The 21,822-nt window shown below is 41.3% G+C and overlaps 1 protein-coding gene across 1 annotated transcript; it reads right to left on the bottom strand.

Annotated features, from left to right (window-relative positions):
* Positions 1–304: 304 nt before the first annotated feature.
* Positions 305–11,907, bottom strand: IFRD1 (interferon related developmental regulator 1). The gene is made up of 12 exons (XM_079303699.1): positions 11,379–11,907; positions 9,637–9,741; positions 8,597–8,678; positions 8,055–8,179; positions 7,607–7,764; positions 6,240–6,290; positions 5,967–6,145; positions 5,759–5,867; positions 3,628–3,762; positions 2,797–2,925; positions 1,741–1,836; positions 305–986 (listed from the first exon to the last, which is right to left on the bottom strand). Exons 1-12 carry the CDS (start codon positions 11,422–11,424, stop codon positions 897–899), a joined length of 1,305 nt encoding a protein of 434 aa, XP_079159825.1. The 5' UTR covers positions 11,425–11,907; the 3' UTR covers positions 305–896.
* Positions 11,908–21,822: the final 9,915 nt, after the last annotated feature.

Raw genomic sequence — 21,822 nt, 5'->3', positions numbered from 1 at the left:
CAGGGAAGCTGGAATGGTTCCTCTAAGATAGAACAGTATGTTTTGCAGCAAAACCAGAAAACTTTTGACCATTATAGAAGCAATGACAAATCCAGATCAGGCTGCTCTGCAGACTGCATGCAAATATGAGGCATCTTTGAAACACAGCAAGGTAGACTTGCATGTAGCATCTACTAGTGCACTGAGAATAACCAAGTATGTGTCTCAACCAGCAAGTAAACAAATCCATCTCTTTCAACCTTTAGGTTTTGCCAGTGTTACAGTTTTTCATTCATGGAATGACTGCTTCTACACAGAGAGCAGGCAGTGAGAAACTTCTTTATTCCAAAAATTAAATATTCAGTTTCAGAACACAAGAATCTTGTTTTCAATTTATGTGGAGGCCACTATTTTGTCATTCACTACTTGATTGTCAGTGGAAGTTACTGAACTTCATAGTCTCTGTCAGGATAAAGTTATATTTACATAGGAATTTCTTGTCTGCCTACCACTGGAGTTTTAAAAAGTTACTAAAATAATTTCACACAAACATGGTTATCTTTTTATATTCGCACATTTTTACCAGAACACTTGGCCAATGAATTACTTTATATAAAGAATCCAATCTGACACACAGCATTTGACTACAGTTATCCACCCCATTTAAGGTATCAGTTACAACACAATCAACCCTTGGAGCTAGTGGGGGGGGGTTAATGTATTTATAATGTATCCCTGCACCAAATGTTACATCAATCTATATACAGTGTATACACAACTAAGCAACAACATGCATTTTATTTACAGACTATGTAACAAGCATGTGCACAACTGCAAGCTGACTACAGAAGTTAAAAAATTTAAATGTTACAAATTTATTCGAATTATGAAAATTGAGCCCTATTGAAAAAGGGAATCTAAAAAAATTCCCCCACATCTGCTCTTTTATCACGACATTTACTTCTAGCCTTTGTCCGAGCCTTGAATGCTGCAGAGTTGTACAAGTGCTACAAAAGAAAAAAAGAAAAAATTATTACATATTGTCATAAGGCTTACACCTTTCAGAGATTTTTCACATTAGAAAACAAATGAAAATATCCTTTTATTAATCTTTGAAGTAAACTAGTAGGGCTTCTGAAATTTATAGTATGTGATCTTTGCACCAAAGGCTAATTTTAGTGTGTGTATATATATATACACAGATATATAGATATATATATGTATAAAAGAAATTTGGCCTGTATAAAAAAGACTGAACTATGAGCAGTTCTGGAAGCCAGCCAGTCTTGAACATCAAGCAGATACCATGTAGGTTACATTCACTCCCACATTAAACTTGATTATACACAGGATTAATGTATTCAAAACCAACAGAACACTGCCAGTCTCCTAATGCCCATTTCACACTGCATAGTTTGGGATACTGTCTTTACAAAGACAAAGTTGCCACAGTTGCCTGTAAGCCACTCCCCAAAAACATGCATCTCTTAGAAGAGATCAAGTTTCACAAATGTGGAGCATGTAGCTAGCACCCATTATCAACCACATCAGCAACCTTCATACTCCTTGGAAAAAAGACAAGCAGACATGCCCAGTGAAAAACCTAAGAACTCACAGATGCAAACAAGTAGCGCTGGGTTTCATTTAAGACAACATGAGACACTCTCAGAACTACAGTGACAAGTACAACAATGACAGCTTCTGAAGTGCAGGAATAATTAGAGTAAGAAGTAAAGAGAACATTAAGGTGCAGTAACCTACCCTTTCAAAACGGGATATCTTCATTGTTTTAAGAGTCGCAGCATCCAGCATTACTGGTGGACCAAGCTCAAACACATTCCGAAGAAAGTCATTTGACTAAACAAGAAACACATCAATTGATCAGTTTAGCTTCTAATCACCAAGTCTCTAAAGCTGACTACTATGAAATACCAAGTATTCCAGTAAGGAATACTAAGATTTGTGTCAAATTGCTGCTATCTTTTGCAATTAAGTCAGTAACTTCCTCTTTTAACCAGAGTAAGGCTAAAAGTGGAAACTGCCATCTTAAGACAGACAGCTCCTCCTAGCTCCTTTGATATTTTTGTCCCAGCAAATAAAACATTGTTCTGTTCTACACAAAAATCAGGCAGCTGAACAGACCTGTATGGTTTCACAACACCAGTTTAAAAACACCTGGATGTGAAAGCTGTACTTGAAAAAACCTGCTACATGCCTGAGCTCCCTCAGTCACATAGAAATGCAATTAACACAGGACTAAAGATTTTAACCCCATGATTATCACAGCAATTTGGGAGCATATATTCTTAAGCTACAGCTTCTGTTACATATGTAAACAGATGACTAGTAAACAAGCAGTTCCCAGAACAGAGAAAAAGATTTATGCCTTCTCTTCTGGAATGCTGTCATCACTGGGCTGCAAGTTGTGCCTGTTATTTTTGACTAAAACTCTGCCTTTCTTTTTCAGGCTTTAACAGGAAAGGTGGAGGCATACAGCTTTATAGCAGCCAGATGACTATACTACTCTGTTAAAAGAGGATAAGGATTCAGGAAAAACCCTGAAGCTAAAAAGATATTCTGCTTAAATTTCTTACCTCTTGGAGAAGTCAATTACTAAGCTAGCACACTCAGGCAACAAGCAGCTTACCCAGAACACTGTAGTTAATCTTTTTTTTTTAAGTGCTATCTTTTAACACCTCAAATGCAAAGCTCATCACTTCACTAAGTTCTACTCAGGATTTTGTAATTCAGACTGAATTACATTAAAGAAGCCAGACAGTGAGCAACAGTCTGAGCAAGTGTTAAGGAGCAGCTCACCTGCAGATGATATTGCATCCCCGACCCCAGAATCTCCTTGAATGTCTCGTAGGTTTGTTTTTTAACCCAGCAGTCAATATACATGCGCTCAGGTCCAAACTTCACCATCTCTGTGGGAAAGTCACGCTCCTGTGCAAAAATCAAAGCAAACAACATCTATCATTTTAATTTAAACAATCCTTTGTACTAGGAATTTTATGCATCTCAGTGAATTTTATTTTCACTGATAAATTTGACATGCCAAAGTCTTCCAAATTACATCGTATATGTATGCTAAAGATTGCATTTGTTCATAAAGCAAATGCACACTTACAGTCAAATCTCATGTAGAACCTGAAGCTTCATTATTAGAAAGCTTTTTAAAAAACAAAACACTAAACTTTCATCTTAAAGATTACTTAAAGAATTAGACTTATCTCCAGGAAAACCAGTTCTGAGTGCAGAAGTCACCTTTAAGTCACCCTGTAAGTCTCATTTAGTCTCTACTTTACAGGTAGGAGTAACTGCATTTGAGACAATGGAATGTAACAAGTGCTAATAGGTAACTGGGATCCTTCTACATGCAGAATCCTAAAGGTGACTTCAAATCATGAAGCCTCCTCCTTAGCTTACACAATGTTTAACTATTCCCACTATCTTTGTTCAACATTCCTAAAAAAAAAAGGCAGTTCTATTCCACTTATGGGATCAGACTACAAAACCTCACTTAAAATAGCTTTCTTCTGCTTCCTTCACTAAAACAGTAATTCTGTTTAATAATAAAATTATTTTCACTGAATTGTACACCACATATTTTGAAGGTCTAGATTATAACTAAGACAAAAGAATCACCTCAACAGCCCGTAAAACATCTCTGAAGACAGATCGCTGCTTTCTTTTATCCACTTTGGCCCGGTGCTTGTTTCCATCAGTAGCCAGAGCTCTTAGTTTCTCTGTTAGAAGGTCCATATCCTCATAAAAGAAATCCTAGGTTACAAAAAAAAAAAAAATTTTTTTTTTTAGATTTTAGTTTATTTTATGGCCTTAACCTCTTCCCCCACAAATAAGAAAATGGATCTATAAATTTTGGGCATGCAGATCTCTACAACCTCTTACTTTATTTAAAAGGACAAAGAGCACTTCTGCAGTTCCCATTTGCAGCATTGAAACCAGAAAGAATGAAGTCACAGCACCTAGTTTACCAGGAAAGGCATTAACAAAGTCTATTTTGGTCAGCCATGTGAGCCATATAGCTCCATCAGTATTCATATACACTTGCCAATCTGTTCTACTCCATAATCCCAAGGGAGTCAAACTGATTAACAGATTTGCTGAACTACAGTCAAGAAGCTGAGGGTGCCTTAATGTTGCTAGCACAGAAGTCATGCTGCTGGAGGCAAGCTGTGGGACAGCACTAGACTGACAGTACAGAACATTTAGCTATGAGTCATGTATGGAACGGAAAATTAAGAAGCATGTTTGCTTTTTTAAATGCTTAACAAAACACTTTAAGTAAACTGCAATAAAAAGCTTAGTGTTATTCACTGTATTCATGAATATGAGCTTTATGTATATATAAGTATTTTCTCCACTGCATTTAATAATTTGGCAGTAGTTCACCTGGACCAGTGAGAATGCATGCAAACTTATGCAAAAATGAGTTTTTGTGGTTTGTGGCATTTTCTAATCTGAATGTTTTGTCATGTCAATTGACTAGTGTGAGCTGACTGCTGATTATGCTTTCTGAAAGGAACTGGTGAAAATTAAATACATCAAGTATTTTTCATTTGCACTGATTGTTAAAGACTCAATGAGAATAACCTGCAATATACAATAATACCTGAATAATAATAATACTAAAGGGGCATTTCCTCAATGGAACAGAAGAGATTGCAGTGAATACAGTCTCATTTGTCAACACATTTTAAGATTTTAATTACCTGCAGTCAGCTTGACCAAATAAAGGATCAAGTTATAGTTTCCATTTATTTTTTCTTTCAAAGTTGACTTCCATAGCCAAGAGACTCAAACCCACACTGCTTGCACTTACACAGAAGCCTTAACATTGTTTCAGATTATGCTGTGCTAGTGTGACTTAAACGGAGTTATCCTTTCACTTTCGACAGCACTCTGACAAAGTGCAGCAGCCTTGATTGAGTTGGGAGCCCTTCAGGCAACTCTCCCAAACTGTGCCATATGTAAGCAGAGGAGGCTGCTCCTTCAGTGCTGTCAAGAAAAGTCTGAAAACTAGTAAGGCATATTGAAGAATGTAAAGGCAACTTCAGCTGTGGACAAGCTAATATTGAGCAGCTTGCACCTAATCCAATTCAAAAGCAAACGCCAAGAAATCTCACCAAGGTAGTATTACTGATACCTGTGCAAAATTTGTGCCAATTCTTAACAAATCTCCCCCTATGACTGCCTAGTTTTTAACTGACTAAAAAAACCAAATGTTGTGAAACCATCATGCAATACAAGTTCTTCTTAAGTTGGCTAAGTAAGAACACTGAACAAAACATTACTTAAAGTCAACATTCTTTCTACCTGATGATAGATTTTTGGATGAGAGCATAACTGTGTAGATTGTGAATTACTCAAACTTGTCTGCACAAGCATCTTATGAGTGTTCCCACTACAGTAAATAACATTTCATCCTGGAATCTCTCTAGACATAACTTTTTATTGTATTTTAAAAGCAGATATTGGATTTAAATTTAAATTTTGCATTCCATATTTCTAGCTATTAAGTAGTACTTGATGCATTTAATTGTATTTCTCTTGTTTCTCAATATCAAAATTAAGTGTAAAAAATGACAGCCGTGAATTATTGCTATACCCACTTATGCTGGGACAGACTCACTAGAACATAAACCATGGAATTATTTGCTACTTGCTGAGATCCAGGATGTTATGCAACACAGTTAAGTGACTTGTCTCATCACTGTCCCAATGACAGAAGGTTTAGCTGCTGACATCTACTTACAGAATCTGTTTCACGTGCCAGTTCAAACAGAAGTGCTAGTGTTTCTCCAGCAGCTATTCTCATGTTGAGATCATCACAAGACAGCAGACTTGGAAGTTTATGCAAGTGCCTAAGGAGTAAGTCATATTCCATTAAAATCCAGATTTTACTGACACTGTTTCATTGCATATAGAGAGTCGTTACAAACTCCACTTTCCAAGATACTCACATTTCAATTTTCTTCTTCACTTCATTCATTGGACAAATGGTCAACAACAGTGTCCATGCTAAGAGAGCACTGACGTGAAGCACAGTATTATGGGTGCTTGATACACCATTAGTGTCTCTATCCCGTTGATAGGCCTTTGTGAAGATGTTTTCCAGGCATTCCATAGTAGAGTACAGTTCCTGTACAAGGGAAGAAAATAATGGAAGTGGTTTAGGAGCCACACATTTTCACCTTGACGGTTTGCTACATTTGAAAGGTATCAATCATCCTCACCGTAATGTCATCAGTCACAATGAAACAGCAAATCCCTAAGCAGGTTGCACACTAGACACAAAAGAAAAAAGTGTCAGTATTTGACAATAATATCATAGTTGACAAAACTTCCAAACTTGGGACCTTTGAAATATAACATCTGGAGTAACAAACTTGAGATTAAAACCTTAGAGTCTAGAAGTCTCCAATACTGTTTTAATTCAGCTTATTTGCAATACTTAGCTCCCGGTTCCCATCTATTCTCAGGATGATTTTACAGCATTTGCTACTCATAAGCCTTTGCTTTTCATGTATTATTTTTTTTTAAACAGCTTACAAAGCCCTTGAAAAAGCTACACATGACACTCTTTTCACCCAATTACTTTAAATTCACTATGATTTACAAGCAGAAATTATGCTGATACTTACAGGATACTTATACAAGGCTGTGGGAAATATTTTCCCCTTCTGACCACTACTGCAATTAAATAACATTAAAACTCTGCCCTTGAAAAGCCTTTCCTGGAACTTTCCAACTTCCCCTGCAGATCTGCTCCCTGTGACCCATTTTCTAGTCCAATTTCTCTTAGTTAAGGAAAGTAACATTTGAAAGTGATGTTTGCACCAACTACACAGGACTCAAAACTACATTTGAGCAGGACAAACTTTTAATGCCTTTTGTTTATTTGTAGAAATAACTGCTGTTGAACTAACACTACCTACTGTTTGCAGGTGACAGTATCTCTTGTGCTATAGCTTGACTAGAATAGGAATAGCCAGCCACACCATGATAAAGGGAAGCTAAAGAATAGTAGTTAAATCTCTTAAGTTGAAGAGGTGAAACTTTTGGCAAGAGATTTGGACAATCTTCCCTCACTACTTCAAGCATAATGCTGATGTATAAATGAGAACTGGGCGAAAGTAACTTAAAAATACCTTTGATGGTATGGCTGTACTTTTTATGTAGTTTCCCGATGCACTCTATATGATTTTATCACAAATAAATGTAAATGCTTAAATAACATTCCTGTGTTGCTTAAGAATAAGATTAGATTTCAATAATAAAATTAACACAGGAAAGATATATCACTCGGTGGGAAAGAGGGAAAATGCTCTCTAGGACCCCAAAACTGCAGTAAGCAAGCTGCAATACAGTGAGTTCAGACACCTGACAAAGCATTACATGTATCAGCTGAAGAAGAGAATCATGGTCAACCTTCAGGTGGAACTTTTTAAGCCAGTGAAAACTGCTACACGTCATTTAGGGCACATGACATTATGAGTACACACTAGTGTGGTAACCTTTAGTTCTGGATTACACAACAGTGAGCTGGTCAAAAGCAGCCCTCTGTCCCTGCATGGCAAATATTAACATTTCTCATACTCACAGCCTGTCTGGCTTGGATACTGGCTGTTCCATCACAGACAATCTTCTTCAGAACTGGACCAAGGGTCTTAAAAATCTCCTCACTCTCAATGCCTGACCCCATCTGCACACACAGGAGACACGCCAGTCCAGCAGCTGCACACTGTTCATCGCTCTTACCTAGGGATTAACACAGTGAGAAGCAATCACCTTCTGCACTGCTTTCCTCCTTTAATCTTTTAAAGATAAAAGTCTGAAAGCATGTAAGTGGAAATTCAGAAACCAATAGATAGAACATAACTTCAGTCAATTTTCTAGGACAGGTAAAATGTGACACCTAAATTTTGAAGGTAATGTTACCTAAATTATTATGCACTCTGTAAAGTATGGGAGAACATTCACAATCTTGATTTAAACAATGTGCTATTTAATAGGGATTATTGCCTCCTAATAGAATGCATGCTAATTACCTTTCTTTATGCAGCGTTCAATGCTATCAGTTAGAGTCATTCTCCTTTCCATGATAAATTCATACAGTATTTTAGAAGAAAATGCACTTTTCAGACTTTCAAGGGCTGCTTGTCTTGTCTTGGCACTGTTAGAAAAGAGAAGGAAGACACCCTGAAATCAGCACATATCAGCTAAGTTCCACCCTTACTTTATTGAGGTTTATATCTGTCTGCACCCAACAGTAGAGTAACCCACAGAAGTACCATGAAGAATTAGATGCTCTGAATTGCCTCCTTACTCAAGGACAGCAAAATTTTGTTTGGAGAGAAGTGTTCACAGTAGTATTGCAGGCCAGAAATAAAGTCATTCTACTTCAATATACTAGGAAAGTCTAACCCATCCTAAAAAATCAGTAGAAGGAAAAGGGTTTTCTAAATCCCGAAGTCCTCCCCAGAGTAAAAATCTCAGTAAGCATAGAAAAGATTTGATGCGTATTTTCCTTAATAAATCATAGAAAACAAGAAAACAATGTATGAATGAGTTTCTTCAAAGCAGACTATACCTCTTGTCCAATGTAAGATCAATAAATCCCTTCAACTTGTATTCTAAGTCTTCTTGAGTGGCTTCTTCATCAACTTCAGGCCCTAATCCAGAAGAAATAATTGAGTCCGATTGATAGACATTTCATTAGCAGACACAGTAGTTCCAACACAATGTTTTTAACACTAATAAGAAAGCAGCTTAACAAAGACAACAGCTACAGAATTGTTCAGTATCACACCAGCACAATGGTGCTAAACATACTACATCAGACTGCACCCCAAAATACTTTCATAAAAACTGGCCTGTGGATAGATTTGTGGATACATTGCCAGATCTGTTTATTACACATGCCAAGATTAAATGAGGGAGTGAATCAGGTTTTACATAAATTTTCTCCATCTGATGACCATCAGACAATCCTTTCAACAACACATTTCTACCCAGTCCACTACCTCTACCCCTGGAGTACAGTGAGGTGCTCACAGCTGATGCAGTGAGTCAAAGCAGCCTATCCTACATGACATCAATTCAGACACCTCTGCAACAGGAGCCCAGCTAAGAGAAGAACGTATCCAGAGATGGCTCCCTGCTTATCCCCCTGTAGCAGGCTTTCAGGTCCTCTCCTCTCAACAAAATGACATTAGAGCAGTCTAGGTAGCAATAATACCAAAGGAAACAAAGCACAAAACAGGCAAATGTGACTCTTCCCATGTTAAACTCTTGTGCAGTCCTTACTGCTTCAACTATCTGTAATGAAAATCTGTATCTTATAATTCACTTTAAAATTCTTATTGTGTCTGTATCAGCACTCTGTATTTTATTGTCTCTATATCTATTGTCTACTCTAATAGGAAAGAGCCTGACAGTTGCACAAGGCTCATGAAACCTGGAATATATTCTTACCAAACAAAAACAAATAGCCACTGGGTTAACCATCACATAGTGTTAATGTGATGCCATTACTTCATTACTAATACTTGCAGTCTACTACTTAAAACCACTAAATCAGGTCAGGTTTATGTTTTTAAAAGATGAATTGATATAAATAAAAGAACTTACCATCCTCAGTGAAGCTAGCAGGATCACTGAAGCCACTGCAGTGGCTCATAGTTTCAATTGAAGCATCTTCATCACTAAAAGGCTGCACGTTTCTGGGCTGACCACCTTAAGGAAAGATGAATACAACAGTCTGGTCATTTCTCAGACAAAAAGGAAAATCTGAGCACCAAATTAGAACTGAACCCTCCTAGAGAAGACTGGCACTCCCTGACCCAACCACAGAAAGAACATTTCCATCCTCTGATGGTTCCTTCACTCCCACCTATTCTGAAGACTTAGTTGGCTCTGTTCTGAAAGATTATTTTTGAACAGTGAACAAGGGCCTGCCTAGTACAGGTCCAATTCCTATTCTAGATATTGGATAAATTCCTACTCTAAATATAGGATCTTTCTACAATCAGCTTCATATTATTGCAGTTTTCTGTGATGACACTTTAAAAATAGGTCTATGTTAATTTAACTGTTATAATGAGCTCCCTACAAAAACTGCCACACAGTCTTTATTTTTTAACTTTGGGGAACTTCAAGACAAATAAGTTCAACCTCCAGGCAAACATACATTACCCAGTTCAATGCAGGATTTATGGGATTAAGTGTAGTATGTGCAGTATCAGCAATGCCCAACTCTTTTGCTACTGAATTACAAATACAAGCCAGAACATCAAATGCTTCAACAGGGGATAGAAGCTTGCCCTCTTGGGGCCAAGAAGGCCTTGGTGCAGCAGCTTCAGACTTTTTGAAAAAAGTAGTATTTTTACCAGTGTTCACCTCCCTTTTCATATCTGCTATTTCTCCAACGGTCCCCAAAACACCATTTAGAGAACTCTAAATTCTGTTATTTTCTGCCACTTTTTAAAAAATTATTTATAAGGTTGTCCATATGGCTTACTTGTGTGAGCTCCAGGCACACTCCCAGATTACCAAGATCCCCCCAAAAAAACTATTTTTATCTAGGCAGAATCAACTTTCAGTTGGATCAGTGTCCAAGTGCTTTCCAATGAAGTTAGTCACACTCCGGAAGTTTTGCTGTTTTCAGCTGCATCCACGTGTATCATTAACCATAACCCAAAAAAACTCCACCAGCTAATGCACAAAAGAACAAACTTGAAAGCTCATAGCTCTCACAGAGCCACCTTCTCGCTATTGCTGCTATCCAACAGGGATTCAACAGAAGTGACAAGAACGACAGAAAGCGCTTCACAAAATAAGAGCATATAAAAATTGCGCACTTCCTGAAAAATCGGTATTAGAAACCGATGCTGCGCACAGCTATGCCAGCCTGAAGTGCAATTTCTCACCACCCACAAAACCTCCGTTCTGCCCCAAGCATCAGCACCTCAGACACGCACATTCGGCGCTCGCATTTAGACTGCTAATTTCGTAATATCCTATTTGAGGCTAAGAACAGGGGATCGTTTCAGCACGCAGCTGCCTTTCGGGCCGCGGCGGCACAGCGGCGGCAGCTGGGCCGGTGCGGGGGCAGACTCGCGGCCGGGCCGCCGCTGCCCGGGGCGCTCCCGTCGCCGCCGGCGGCGCCAGCGCGGCCGCGCCCGCCGGCCCCGGCTCCCGGCGCATGCGCGCAGCGGCGTGAGGTGGCGGTTTCAGGAACGGCTCCTGTCACCCGCCCGGCGCGGCCCGGCCGGCGAGAGCCCCGCGCCGCCCGTCCTGCCGCGGCCCTCCCGCGGCCACGCGCAGCGCCGTCTAGAGCCCGCGCCGCCACCCGCCGGCCCCGCCGCGCTCACCGGCTCCGCGCTGGTGGTTGCTCCCCCGCTTCTTAGGCTTGGGCATGGTCGCAGCGGCGCTCGGCTCGGCTCCCGCGGCCCCTCTCCGGGTCTCGGTCTCTCTGCTCCCCCCCGCCCGGGAATCAGCGACAATCAGCCGATGGAAGAGCAGGAGCGCTTTTTACTCCAACGCCTCTGCGAGGCTGACTTCTCGGGCCGGGGCAGCGGGGGTGATTGGCGAGAGCAGGCGGAGGGCGAACTGGCGGCAAAGGCAGAAATCCCCGTGGAGGCCCGTGAGCGGAGTCGATGCATCTTTCTCCTCTCAGACACCCGGGGCTAAAGGCGCGGAGGGGGCGCCGGAGCCGCTTTTATAGCCCCACCGGGCTGCGGGGGCGGGGCCCCGCGCCGCTGCAGCCAATGGCCGGGCGCTGCGACGGTGGGCCGCTGACTCAGCAGCGCGAGCTCGTGACGGCAGAGCACCGCTGCCCAGTGGCGGGGCTGGGACGTCAGCGGCGCCTCGCGCGTCGCGCCGCGGTGCACGCCGGGAGCGGCGGGCGGCCGCGCCAGTCAGGGGCGGCGCTGGGGGCGCCTGAGGCCGCGCGGGGCGGGGGAACAAAGCGCGGGGGCCCTCAGGGCCGGCTCGGCTCGGCTCGGCCCGGCCCGGCGCCATGTGCTCGGCTGCCAGCGGGAAGGCGAGCTCGGCTGGGCCGCGCGTAGCCCTGTGCGTGTGCGGGGCCTTGGCCGGCCCTGCTCGCCATGTGGGCGGGGAATGCCGGAAGGGTTCACAAAATCACAAAACGGTTTGTTTTGGAAGGGACCTCTGAAAATCATCCAGTCCAACCCCCTGCCAAGGCAGGATCACCTGGAGCAGGTGGCACAGGAACGTGTCCGGCTGGGGTTTGCGTGTCCCCAGAGGAGAACCCACCATCTCCCCGGGCAGCCTGTTCCAGTGCACCCCCGCTGGAAAAGTTCATCTTCATGTGAGGGGCAGCATGTCTGCTAGTCTATGGACACTACTTGTCATCCTGTCACTGAGAAGAGTCTGGCACCATCCTCTTGGCACCCACCTTTGAGTTACTTGTATGCATTACTGTGATCCCATCACAGTGTTCTCGACTAAAGGCCCAGCCTCCAGTCTCCATAAAAGAGAGGATCCAGACCCCAAATTATCTCTGTGGACCTCCACTGAGCCTTCTCCAGTAGCTCCTTGTTTTTCTTGTACAGCGTGCCTTCTCACTTTAAAACAGATATGCAGGATAGATGCCTAACTCCTTCATAGCAGAAATTAGTTTTGTCAATTATATCTTCCAATTTAGAGACTTGTATTTTTAATCCAATGTTTTTTAATTCAAAATTGATTTTGAAAGTTCTCTGCTAAACATCAAATAAATAACAAAATTAATTAATTAATAGAGATACAGTAGCTTTCCTGTCCACCAAACAGAGATTGGTTTGTATTTCTGAGCTCTGAATGTTTGTGAATGTTCACTGATAGGCCGTATCAGAGCTGCAGTGTTTGAGGAACGGAAGGCAGTTTTACAGAATGTGCTGAAAGGTTACATAAGACACAATAGTGATTACACTGTTTGAATTTTGTACAAAATGTATTTACAGTGACTTCCAGAAAGGTAAACTTCCATAACAATTCTCTATATGTATGCTGCACGAAAAACAAAGGAGTTAGTGACCCATTTGTGCATGCTGGGTCGGGAAATGCTAGAGGTCTCTATTTCTAGAAAATGGTGGCTGGCTGTACCCGAGCCCAATGTTTTCCACTGCTGCACAGCATGAAACTCCTGGTGAACAATTCCCTGGGCATAGGAGGTTCAAATTTCTAAAAAGGCTTAGCCAGGTCTTTTAGCATCCAGTTTAAGAAGAGCAGAGAAAGGACAGAAGTCCTTTCAGGGCAACACGTAAATGTCTCAAGGGCACTAGTTTTCCTCCTTCAGGATGAAATGTTAGTGAAAAGGACACCCTTCCAGGTAAGTTGGCAAGGGAGTGGCAATGAAATGCAGAAGGCAAAACTACTCCTGGGTACACAAGATGTTATTAGAACTAGGGAGCAGCACTGGACACACTACAACACCCAATAAGAGCCAAGCAAACTTGTATGGTGGGAGTATTTGAGTTGTGAGATGCCAATGCCACTGGAGTGAGAGCAGTCATGTCCTGACTATTTCCTGTGTGTTCACCCTCATAATATACAGATTGATTTTGGGGTGCAGGCCAACTGGCCTCAATAGAACTGAAGTGTTTGCCTTCTAGTTTATAGCTGTCTCATAACTGCTGTCTGAGGCTGCCAGGTTTGGTTTAATGCTGAAATCCTTGCAGGTGTGGCAGTCTGAATTGTGTGCTGAACTGTGCATGTCCATGTGGCAGCTCAGGTGTGTAACACCAGTGGTACCTCATGATAGAGTTGAAAGAATTAATATACCCTTGTGTACTTGAAGATGGTCCCACCAGGAAAGGAACCCTGGAGAGGAGAGAATGCTGCAGATGAGGTGGAAAAATCTACAGCTGAAATATAAAGTGCTGTTGCCAGATTTAGACAACTAGAATAAATTACAAAAGGTGACAAAGAACTTTTGACAACTTTGGGTTTGTGACCACTTTGCATTTTACTTGGGCCTTTGAAACATGATGTCTCCAGGTTACTGAGATTCCCTGGTTATTTGACTAACAGTTAAGTGAGGTCACACAAGGGGTGTTATGTATCACTGCTTAGTTTTGCTGTCTGTCTGTGATAGAACAGACTCTTTGTCTTGATTGCTGACTTCTTGCCCACTCTCCTGATTTATCCTATTGGCAGGAATGCATGGCACCAGTAAACTGGCTCAAGACAGCTTTCTAACAAAAATCTCTGGCTAAAAGGAGAGTCACGTGGTGTCAGCAATCCATGTTCCTATTGTCTGGCTTGTGCTGGAACTACTGGTGTCAGAAGTTTCACAGTTACAGTGGCACGATACCAGTGGTAGGTGAGAGGTGACATCCTTTGGAGTAAAGTGTTTTATGGAGTAACAAGGCAAGCTGGGAGTGGAAGGTGATAGTAAGACTTGCATAACAGTGGCTTCCTTAGCAAGTACCACAGCACCCAAACAAGAATAGCAAAGCAGTACTGGTGATGGCTACAAGTTCAGCCAAGAGTACAAATCACCAGTAACCATCCCAGTGAGCACAGTGACAAGGAGATCTGAGGCCAAGCCAGAAAAGCCAAGCCAGTGAGTCAGGATCAGAATCAGGTTCAGTGACAATAACCAGAACCAACCAAGCACCAGGTGGTCATCATTAAATAAGCCCACAGTGATGGGAAGGATCCAGGACCTTCTCAGTTGGGTCAGGGTCTGGATACGTGTGTGTGGCCAGATACAGTCATACCCATAGCTGAGGCAAGGACTAAGGGAGAGTGCTTCAGTGCAGGAAAGTGAGTGGCCCTCAATTCTTACAGCTCTTTTTCACACAGTGCTCTAATCCAAGGTCACTCAGCTGCACCACAGCAGAGCTGCATTTAAGCACAGGCAGCTTAATGCTGACTAAGGCCCCAGGAAAAGGTGTAATTAAGAACTTCACCCCAGTTGATACGTATGTGACTGACTCCATTTATGTGGCTTAGTATTTGTGTGCCAGAGTTTATTTTAAAGACATGTAAACCATCATAATTTATGACCAACTGGAGGTATGGCCAGACATACTCTCTGTACACTATTAAGTGTTGTAAAGAAGTCAGAATCGTATGGATCCTTGATTCTTATGGGTGTATTTTCTTCTTCTTTTGACACAATGCTCCTGTATGTTGGCATACAAAATTCTTTGAATTTTCTTTTTCCTTTCTCCTGTTCCTTAAGACATGACTGTCTTTGAATACAGAAGAGCACCCCAAGCTCATCCAAACTTGGAAAATGAGCCATGCTAAGGCATTCCCTGAAAAAATATTGCAAAATGCCTGTTTTTAGTGATGAATCAGAACTGACAGGCTTTCACAGTGCGTGCCTCAAAGCAGTGCCATGGTCCTCTCTCTGGAACACTTAATGCTACAAATGCTGTCAGCACTGACATGTAGTCACACTGCTGAAAATAAATTGCTTATGATAAATTACAGCCACAGCCCCCTCAATTCTGGCTGCAGTTTCTACAGTGGAATGCTTGCTTGGGGGCTGACTTGACTCCAGGCAGAAGAAAGTCATTCATCTCTTTTGCATAGGTAGGGCACCCAGTCTTGTGTCTTGGGAGAAAAAGTAAGACTTAGAAGGGAAATCTCATGTCAGGTCTTCACTGGGAAGATACTCAGATGAATGCATGTACTTTCAGGTGTACATGCAAGACATATCTGATCAGTTATCACAGAACTCCTCTTATTTCTGAGATAGGGATTGCAAGTGATATGAATTTTTAATGGACAACATTAGCCAAGAGCTGCAGCCTTTTTCCCTTTGAATGCTGGAAAACATATTGGAGGGCTAAGCAGTTCTCCATATAATATTTCAGGAGTATTACACTGTAGCAAAAAATACACACCATCCATGTTGGAGGTTCTTTCATATTTCTTACGTTATTTACCTCTCATCTTCTTGCTTATGTTTTAGAAGCCTGACCAGTAAGTAGTGGTGCAAGCACGTCCAAGAACCCCAAGTCCAGAATAAAATAAATGTGATGGCAGGCTTACTACTAGAGTCACTATTATTAGCTCCTGAGGGAGGTTTGGTCTTAGCTGCTGGATTAACTTCAGACACTGGGGGAAGCTCTTGATATCTGTAGGTGGCTGAAGTCCAAAGCTGTAAGGTGGCACAAAATGAACTCATACTTTTTTCCGAATTTTGGCAGTCGTGTGTGAGTAGACACACAGAGGACATTTTGAAGGGAAAATAAACCAGTCAGGAAAGAAGTTCAATTATTTATGGTGAGCAGATGGATTTAGCAAGCCTGCCTGCTCTGAGACAGAGCCATGACTGTGCAAATCAGGTAAGTGCCTAGTGGTCACAAATAAATCCTCTCCACAGCCGTGGTACTGTTCATACTATATGTAAGGTGCTAGAGGCATATATTGCACTCAAATTTATAGTCCTTTTAAAATTAACAATTTCTGCAGTAGAGTATATGTGGACTTTATGAAACAGTGCATTTATACAGCTGAGCACATCCTCAGTGGCACACTATCCTGGCTTTCCACAGCAGAGGGTTTCAACTGCATTCATAGTCCAGATATTTTGTCTCTTTTTATGCAGGTTATACTGATCCTTACATCCATTTTCTGAGGCAGATCCTTCACTCTGTATATATGATTTATTCATGCTAAGCCTTCTTGGCCCTCAGAAAGAATTTTTCCTGGTAAGTCATGAAGAAACAATGCATACTTAGGCTCTCTGGTACAAATGCCATTATTAATTTCATGTCTAAATTTGGTTGCCTGAACTTTGACTGTCACTGCCAATAGCAACTGACCACAAACATTATCCTTAACAGTAACAGCATTACAGAGCAACTGTGACCCCATGGAAAAAGAAAGATAAGACTCTGACAAACACAAAGCCCTTGTGAACATTTTGCAACAGCTAATAAGATTTTGTTGGAATAGGGATTAACTTTTTTTTAAAAACGAAAAATATACATGACTCTATATTTGTCTCCCATTTATTGTTTCTTGTGGGGCAAGCCACAACAAACAAATGACTTTGAATAATGAATGTAACTGCTATTGTAAAACTGTGTTGTAAAATCATGTATTTCATGCATCTTAAAGCCTTGTATGTTGTCAGTTTGAGTCTTGCTTCACTTGGTTCTCTGTCTTTTGCAAAATTTTGTCTTTCCTAATATCAACCACCAAGTTCACGTTAAGAATTACCGAGGAAAACAAGCTACTTTCTGCTATTCTGAAATGAAAGATGTATATATATAATATATATATAATTTTAGACACAGGCTCAAGCTTAAACATAACATTCAAAATTACTTTCATCCTTCCAAATTATTTTCAAAATACAAGGGTTGCATAGAATTAGGGGACTGTGACACAGCAATTCCACATCATGCAATGAAATAATCAGGAATATACATCTTGTTTCTTTTAGCACACATTACTGTTGCATTAGAATACTGTTGACCCAACTGGTTAGCTAATATCAGTGTAGGACAATCTGATATTTCTCTGTTTCTGCCACATTATTTTTTTGTCAGTGTGCATAGAGGGTCATTTCCCTGAAAATTAGGAAGGATTAAATAGCAGGAGAGAATACTCCAGTCTCATTTCTGCTAATGCTTCTGCCAAAATCCCTCTGTGCTTACATTCCCATGTCCTCTTCTATCCGTTTGCCAGGCCCTTGGCTGTGCTCTCCCACCCTTTTGGCAATACACAGCTGTGATCAATAGTCCGTGTTTGTATTTGCTGGGACACTTTTAACTGCATGGTTCAAGCACTTCAGGCTTGTACATGGGGCTGGTCCATGGACAATGAGTTTCCATTGCTGCAACAACTAAGACACTACCTTGCCTGACTTGCCATCAGTTGTACACCCTACTGCACACACTGCCTGTGCCACGACTGGGAGCATGCTGACACACTTCTGTTCCTTCCCAACAGCGCCTTGCCATGCATTGTCCATCACTTGGCATCCCTTGCTTTGGACAGCAAGCATTTTGCTCAGTTTGCTGAGTGTAGGTCAGTTGTTCAGCTGTAGCTGTTTTTTATTTTGGTCTTGAGCAATTCTGGTCTCAGGAAACAAATTTTTCAGTCCTTCCCCTTGATACAGATGGAGAATGACAAGGCAGCAGCACCTTCCAATAATTCTTTTTCAAAACACATGTGATTTTACAAGTCCCTTTTATGCCAGTATAAAGGATTAGTCCTGTTTGTAACAAAAAATCCAAATAAAACAGCATAGCAAAACACATGAGAAAGGAACTTTTTGTATCTGCCAGTCCAAATGTTTGCTCTTTCAGCAAATGTTCATATAACTCTTTCATATAACCTCTTAAATGAACACCTTCAGCTGCATTTTAATTCTAGGCAACTAGCTTATTCCTCCATGTATATATGGAAAGCTGTTTCCAAAGATCAACCTTCTGTTTATCAGAAAAATTTATTTGTGCCTAGAACATATCTGTTTGTCTTGCTGCTAAACCTCACCTTGACCTTTTCTGTGATGTTTACACTTCTGGGAGCACCTGGTTTCTTTCTGACCCTCTGTTTTTCAGGGTGCAATGCACATTCCCTAGGGCAATATGCTCCCTTTGTAGTTTGAGTATTTAAATAAATCATCTAATTTAGAAGCCAAGTCAGAACTTAGGTAGGCTGAATGACTGGAGGTGTCCATTTCCTTCCAGTGGCTACAGGAGACCCTGTGACTGTGCTCCTATTTTATGTAACTTTGTGAAATGCCTGAAGTTGGGCAGCATGAATCTAAACTTCAGTGCTATTGTTTTTTGTCTCCTAACTGGTCTTAAGTCTTTTTCTGCACTGGTTCCCATGGCAATTATTCTTTCTTGAGATGACCAGTATTCCAAATGAATTCTCCTGAGTGTCATTGATAGCTTTCCCATCTCTCTGTCAATTGGAAGTACCCTGTCTGAAATAGTTTGTCATTGTGCTTTTTTAAAAACAGGCCTGAAATTTGTATTTTATTTTCTCCCTCCCTCCCCATGAAGTTCATTATCAACCTAGCTGACTCCTGAAATTTTTTTGAATCCTAAAATCCATGATCTTTCACTATGCATTATTAATTCTTACCTTATTTCTGTTATTCTGGGACATCATAGTCAATTCTTCATAGGCAGTATTTAAAACCTCCTTTATAAAGGCACCACCTTTCAATTTACATGACAATTTTAAGTTTCATTAACAACCCCTTGTTTCTGGTGTCCTGGTAATTAGAGGCAGCATTAGGCTGCTTCCTCTCGAGAGCAAGAAATTCCTGTCAGAAGTCCACATTTTTGTGTTGCATAGTCACCCACTTGTTGTTTATACATTTGCAGGCTACCAAAATAATGACTATTAAAAGGAGTTGTTTCTTAATCATATTTTTTCCTTGAAATGGAGGGAAATGTAACAATATGGCTCTTACCATCTACCATGTAATTGCAGTTCTTTTTCCATTCCATCATTGGCAACTGCTGCTTATTTGAAAGATTATTATTTAATTGCTGCTTATATGAAAGGTGATTTCTCTCTGCAAGTCACACTGAAGCTGCTGGGACCTGCTAAAGCTCATACTCTACACTCTGAATGATATGCAGACTTCATGCTTCTCTTCACACTAAAAATTGAAAATACGAAGAGTGCTTCATTGTCAGAGGGAAAAGATTGTTTCAGCTGCTGGCTTACAGAGAGCTGATTAAGCAAGAATTGGCAAGGGTCATTTCCAAGGAAGGGGGAGCTGGTCTTTTTCTGTGGTATCAAAAGAGATGACAGCTACATGGCTTTTATACTACCAAAGGCAAAGCATGGAAGTACCAGGCTTATGCCTTATGGTTACCTCAAGATCAAAGTCCTGGCACATCCCAGATACTTCTGCATTCCTGCCTTTCTCTTCCCTGCAGGATGACTGTGTGACTCTTTTCTTGACTCTCCATTCACTGTCTCCAAGCCCTCTCTCCTCTCCCAGCACTTGTATCTGGGTACACTTTTCCTTCCTCAAGTGATTCAGTGCCCTTATATCCTTTTCCCTCAGCATGGCCACCATGAGCCTGTTATCTTTCATCCTGCTCCCCTCCTCTTTCACTTATTTGAACATTTTGGACTTAAACTGAGAAGACTGAGATATTCTCAGTGATTTCATCAACTTATTTTCTCAGAGCTGGGCTGTTCCAAGTGCTGTTGGAAGTGCAGGACATGCTAACTAGAGGCTCCAACTACTGTCTTCTGGTTGACTGGTCTCAGAATCAGGGAATTCCTGCCCAAGGATGTCTGTAATATCCTTTCTGTTCTCTGTAAATGATTGAATGCCATGTTGTATACTTACCCTATTATAAATAAGCAGATGGGCATGAAGGGTTTTTGTGAGCCTTGGCTTTGTCTCCCAAAGGACTCAAAAGGTTTTGACTTTTCATTGCCATTTCAAGCACTGATGTATAAATTTACAGAACCAAGTAGTCACCATTTGCTCAAAGAGAAACTATACAGAGGAGTTTTTGCACCAAGGGGAAGAAAGTATGTATCCAGTAGATACTGGCGTTGGAGAGCTCTTTCCAGCAAAACAAGAATACTCTCAGATGCAAAAACAGAAAAGAGGGTGTGGACAGAGCAGAAATAGGATGCAACCTATAAAAAACTACTGTGCAATCTATAGAGTGCAGGGGATGCACAGTTCAATAATGTTTGGATTTTCCAATTACTGTCAGTGCTGGCCAAAAATAATGACTCATTCAAATATGTTTAAGAGCTTCATTTTAAAATTAAGAATCTGGACAGACAGGTACTGTCATGGAAATGTACACAACAGTTTGTTTAAACAGTGTATTTCACAAGCAGCTACTCAGTGACACGTGACAAGCCACAATACTTTTGCCACGTCAGTTGCCTGTGCCACATGTCCCAGCTTTGTCACCTTGCTCTGTGTCCGTGCTTGGCATGTCCACTGCAATGATGTTGCCACACAAATCTCATTTGCTCTCAAGCATGTTTCAGACCTGAGGGTGCAGGAGTACAAACTCTTAGTCTTGTGCACCTGCTGTCCTTTCAAGGTTTTTCTACAGCATGTGAGCAGTTTTTTCAGGTTGCTTAAGAAAAGTGGTATTTTATCATGAGAAGTGTTGTGTAAATATCCATCCCCAAGAGAAACTTTGGAAAATACCCACATATTTGCTGTCAGAAATACCAAATTTCATTTGAGGTTTGTGGGTAAAAAACATGCTGTGTTCCCGATTATTCCCAGCAAAAGCACCTTAAGACAGAAGCAGAAAAAGGAAACTGTTTAAAACAAAAAAAAAAACAAAACTAAGCAAAAAAACAAACAAAAAAAAAATGAGAAGAGAGAGAAAGAGGGAGAGGACAATATTTGTTCCTGCATCAGATTCATATTGAGTATTTGCAAATGTGTGACTCCACATGGGTGAGATTTTTGCCTCCAGCAGTTTGCTTCCTCATATAAGAGAGAAAACTACTGAACATAGTTCCCGCTGGACCCTCAGCATGCAAAAAGAAACATGGAACTCTCAGACAGACAATGTGCCTCTAGACTCAGAGATTCCCCTGTGGCCTCCACACCATCGTCTCTGATGGCTGTCCCTGCAGGCAGCAGCATGAAGGGGCTGCACTCCCATCCCTGAGGGTGCCCCGTGGTGACAGTGTTGGGAATAGTGTAGCAGAGACACAGTGGAAATACCCAGAGATGTGGTGCCTCGTGAGCTGCCTGGCTGCCTTGGTAATCACAGTGTGTAGTGCTGGCAGCATTCCTCTGCCTTGAGGTCAGCACCCTGAACCAGTCAGACTGATGCCAACACCTCACCACACCTGCCAGTAATCTCATTACAACTCAAA

This window comes from Erithacus rubecula, assembly GCF_903797595.1.
Source record: "Erithacus rubecula genome assembly, chromosome: 4".
NCBI classification, from domain to species: Eukaryota; Metazoa; Chordata; class Aves; order Passeriformes; family Muscicapidae; genus Erithacus; species Erithacus rubecula.
This window is presented reverse-complemented; position numbering and strand designations above follow the sequence as displayed.